Here is a 5,000-nt window from a genome sequence, read left to right on the forward strand (position 1 = left end):
TCCCCATGTATTAACCTCATAGCTAAAGACATTTTGCAATATCAATGTATAATCAATGTATTAGCCGCGGCTAATAGTAGGGAAATTACGGGATATATCTTTGAGTCTATGGACTTACGTGTCTCTTCTTGCGTGTGTGTGTGTGTGAGCTTGTAAATGTCTTCTTTCTTTCTCCACACAGGAACAGACCTGTTTTCCGACCCCGCTGTCATATCTGCTCGTGCGGGTCAGCTTCGTGACCTCCAAACGACCTCTAACCGCCCTTATCCCTCCCACTCCCACTCCCACTCCCCTCCGCTTTGATCTTCGCCGTGACGACCTGGACACGACACTCTGAACAGGTCCTTTGTTCTTTAACCTGATGTACTTCACCCAACCCTGAGCTCTAAGGTTACGGCAACACACTGTACACACAACTCCGGGGTTGGGACGAGCACGGAGAAAAAGGCGTGGCATTACCCCGGCAACTGTAGAATTCTGGGCCTGAGGGACGACGTCTGGTGTGTGTGTGTGTGTGTGTGTGTGTGTGTGTGTGTGTGTGTGTGTGTGTGTGTGTGTGTGTGTGTGTGTGTGTGTGTGTGTGTGTGTGTGTGTGTGTGTGCGCGTGAGTGTGTCTGTGTGTGTGTGTGTGTGTGTGTGTGTGTGTGTGTGCGTGTGTGCATGCGTGAGTGCGTGTCCGTGTGTGCGTGTGTATATGTGCGCGCGTGTGTGTGTGTGTGTGTGTGTGTGTGTGTGTGTGTGTGTGTGTGTGAGTGTGTGTGTGTGCGCGCGTGTGTGTTTGAAAGGTCACAGGAGTCTAGACAGAGCCAAAAAGAAGCTTCTCTGTTTCCTCATTTCGGCCAAAACTGATGACCTCACACCAGCATCTAGAAGTTTCTATGTGGAACCCTGGGCGAGCTGAATAAGGGGGCCTGTTTGGGACACACAGCCTGAGGGATTGTTTAAGTGGGTAAAAAGAGGGGACATTTAAAAGAGGAGGCTTTAGCCCAACTTAGTACTCCGCGATCCAGGCCTCTTTTTGTCTGACAAGGCTTCTCCCTCCAAGGCAAGACGAGAATGGAGAGCACAAAAGAGAGAGAAAGAGAGAAAGAGGGAGAGAGGGAGAGAGAGAGAGGGAGCGAGGGAGGAAAAAGAAAAGGCTTGAGCGTCGGACAAAGGAGTCTTTGAGAAGGCTGAAAAGGGAAGCGACTTACCCTTTGGCTTCCGGGCTTCCTCCGCTTCCAACCGGCTGTGAAAGAGAAAGAGAGAGAGAGAGAAAGAGAGAGAGAGAGAGAGAGAGAGAGAGAGAGAGAGAGAGAGAGAGAGAGAGAAAGGAGATTAATGAGGTTATGGACTGAGGACTGTCAACAAGACAAAAGACGATACGCTTTCACCTGCTTCTACATCTTCGAACACACAAACACACAAAATCACTCTCTCTCTTTCTCTCTCTCTCAACAGTTGAAAACAAAACCAAACAATCTATCAAAGTATGACATGTTTACAACCAGCACACAAACAAATTGCAGCGCTACCCAACACAAGCAGCCTAAATCACACTACGACAACTACACAATCAGTGGACATTTCTGAGGAAACCTCCGCGCAACAAGCTGCGGCACGTTAACCATTGCCTGGAGGCGAGCCACTCTGGAGCAGGGACCAGGGCGGGCAGCTGGGGGGGGGAGTGCTGGATCCCAGTGCCCAGCCAGAGTGCCTCGTTCCTGGGTATACTATGGCAGAGCACCAGGCCAGATGAGGAACAGCTGCCTACCAGGCCAAACTAAAACACTGCGGTTGAGTAATGGCCTTTGGATATAACGTAACGTTCAGTGTGTGTGTGTGTGTGTGCGTGTGTGTGCGTGTGTGTGTGTGTAGTTGCACATAAGTGAGTCTGTGTACTTTATGTACTGTGTGCAACTAAGTGACTGTGCTCTTCTAAGTGTGCATTTGTATAATGTGGGAGAATGTTTACTGCTAGTGTGTGAGTGTGCACTGGTCTGCGGTCTGTGTACATCAGAGAAGGTGTGTGTGTGTGTGTGTGCACATATACGTGTGTGTGTGTGTGTGTGTGTGTGTGTGTGTGTGTGTGTGTGTGTGTGTGCGTGCGTGCCTGTGCGTGCGTGCGTGCGTGCGTGCGTGCGTGCGTGCGTGCGTGCGTGCGTGTGTGTGGTGTAACAGAGACAGCGAGAGACGGCCGAGTTTATCTCCGCTCAGTTCCAGCTGAGTCAGGTTCCTGTCCCCATCTGAAACGGCAGCCTGTCCCCTGCCATGATTGCGCAACAGTGTGGGAGAAAACCCAAAGAACACAGGCTGAGGCAAACACTGTCGCACTACACACTACACTACACCACACTACATTACACTACCCTACACTGGAGCAGTGACATAACACCAACGCCACAGGCCACAAAACCACCTCAGTGCACAACTAAAGAGGAGCACAGGAGCTACAGGCTCTGGACACGCTTGGGTATAAATACACAACGCAATTGGGGAGCCCTGTAAGAAGTAGAGGAAGCACGCTAAAAATACCAAAATAAAAATAAATAAAGTCCACACCAGCTGCGGCTGCTGTTGTGCCCTAAAAGGAGGGCTTTCAGTACTGCAACATACTGTGCTGTGGTAGTGTTTGTTTATGTAAATAGTTATCCGACTATTTTCATTCAGAGTAAGGGAAAAACAAGACTAATCGCTATCGCATGTCCTGTACAAAGATCAGGTAGGTATCAAGTATCAGGGGGATAGCACGGACAGGTTAAATATTAATAAATACCGTAAAGCCGTAGTACAGTGCATTGCATAACACATGACGTATAGATTAGGTGTCCAAAGTCTTGCTTCGATATATTTCAGGATAAATATAAAATACATTTAGAGCATTAAATGGCATGTCTACAGAAAGGTAACTGAGGGGTGGTTTGTATACATGGTTTCAGCCCAGGTCTGCTCCGGACTAAATCTTTCTTCATTGGTGAATGGTTTTGCTGAAGTATAAGTTCATTGAAGTCCAAGGCTAGGCTTAAACCATGTACAAACTGGCCCAATGTGTCTGTGGGTGATCGGGGGAGGAAGTAGAGAGTTGCTCTGGGATTGCTACTGCTAACTGCACCACTAGTGCTGCTGCTGCTGCTAGGCCTGGGGACTGGTACAGTGCACCACTAGCCTTTTTGACTCCTCCGGCTCTCCGTAGTGCAGCACGCCGCTCTCGGCGATGGACTGCGTGCGGAAGCGGGCGTCGGCCCGGCGGCCGCCAGCTCCGCCCATTCCCCTCCTCCGCCTCTCCAGCCATGAGCCTGACCCGGAGCTCGAGCCCGACAGTGACCTTGGCCCCAGGGTCAGAGGTCGCGAGGGCAGGTCAAGAGAGGCACTGGCGCACATCCTGAGCATCGGTGGGGGAACGGAAGGGGGTGACAACAAAGAGGGGATGTTGTAGAGAGGGAGGACGATGGACAAAGAAAGAGAGAAAAAAAGAAAGAAAGAAAGATTGGCACATGAAGGAGTGTAGAAAAAGACAAGAGGATAGAAGGGGGGAAATGAACACAAAGTGGTGAAGTGGTTATGTTAAATCCAGATGATCTCAGTCAAGAGACACTCGAGACATACAAAAGACAAGACAAGACAACACAAGACAAGACAGATTGTTTTTCTTCTGTGAAACGATTGGATGTCTGACTACACCCAGAAAACACCACAGTTTCATTTCGACAGAATCTTCCGGAAGCATGCATGCCCCGTCCCCTCACTGCACGCCATACAGAGGCCTAATGTGTTTTTACTTTGTGTGTGTGTGTGTGTGTGTGTGTTGCTATTGTTGTTTTGTAGTGTAGACATGGTGTGTGTGTGTGTGTGTGAGGGCATATGCAAACAATTTTCGCTTGGTTGGTAAAAACCATTTCATGTGCTTCTGTTACCACTTAAAAACCACACTGTTTGGCCGAGTCCGACTGTGCTTTCAACGCAAGTTCACGCAAACACTCTAAAAAACACCCCTCTTCTCATGCCGTGGTGCTGGCCAATAGAAGGACTCCAGCCACACCAGCCAGTGATGTCACACGGAGTAAAGAATGACCACTTCTGTTCACAACACTGCTTTAACACAACTTTGACACAAAATGTTGAGCACCAGACAACCACGCCAAGTTCTGAACTGGAATGTGGAGCCGTGGTGCATTCATGCATGTAATAAGTTGGAGGATATTATAACTGTTTAATGACCGCAATGAGATAGACCCGTGGACCGATGACAAATCAGATAGGCACAGTCCAACCACACGCAACATCGGGAACAAAGTGGAAGGCTGTGCTCAGACTGCTCCCATTCAAAGTAGTCCCCACTTCTCTCTCTCTCAATAATATTTCTCACAGAAATGGTGCATTGACTGGTCTGATCTCGTTTGCTGGTAACTATGTGCTGATATATTGGGTTATGCCATGTTGTGTGAGTGTGGGGGGGGGGGGGGAGCGGGACGGACAACATTGTAGGTAGGTTCTTTCTTTCTTATTCTCTCTCTATTTGCTAGTAGAACAGAGAGAACCAGCACTTCTCCCCAAGACAGCACTGACTGATGCATTAGAACTCAGAACTCAGACCAGAGCGCCATGTCAGAAGCATCTTAGAACCACATTAGAACAAGATAAGGGCCAGATCAGGGCTAGATCTGAATGAGAGTTCTATTAGTGTGTGTGTGTGTGTGTGTGTGTGTGTGTGTGTGTGTGTGTGTGTGTGTGTGTGAAGGCCACTGGCAGTGTTGTGGTGTGACTGATTACATCCGATTACAAACATCCCAAAGTGGAAATGATGAATGCCGTGCCAGGGATGGGCCAAAGTGCTCCAGGACTCTGAGGAGAGAGAGTGAGAGAGAGACAGAGAGAGAGAGATGGAGAGGGAGGGAGAGAGATTGAGACAGAGAGAGAGGGAGAGAGAGGGAGGGAGAGAGAGAAATAGAGAGAGGGAGGGAGAGGGAGAGAGAGAGAGAGAGAGAGAGAGAAAGAGAGAGAGAGAGAGGGAGGGAGGGAGA

The 5,000-nt window shown here is 49.2% G+C and overlaps 1 protein-coding gene across 1 annotated transcript in view; it reads right to left on the reverse strand.

Annotated features, from left to right (window-relative positions):
- Positions 1-5,000, reverse strand: part of svild (supervillin d) — a 90,608-nt gene that overhangs the window by 53,061 nt on the left and 32,547 nt on the right. The window contains exon 4 of the mRNA XM_062525613.1: positions 1,194-1,228. Coding sequence (XP_062381597.1) covers positions 1,194-1,228 — 35 coding nt within the window. The remainder of the gene's footprint in view (positions 1-1,193; positions 1,229-5,000) is intronic.

This window comes from Sardina pilchardus, chromosome 22 (genome assembly GCF_963854185.1).
Source record: "Sardina pilchardus chromosome 22, fSarPil1.1, whole genome shotgun sequence".
In the NCBI taxonomy this organism is placed as follows: domain Eukaryota; kingdom Metazoa; phylum Chordata; class Actinopteri; order Clupeiformes; family Clupeidae; genus Sardina; species Sardina pilchardus.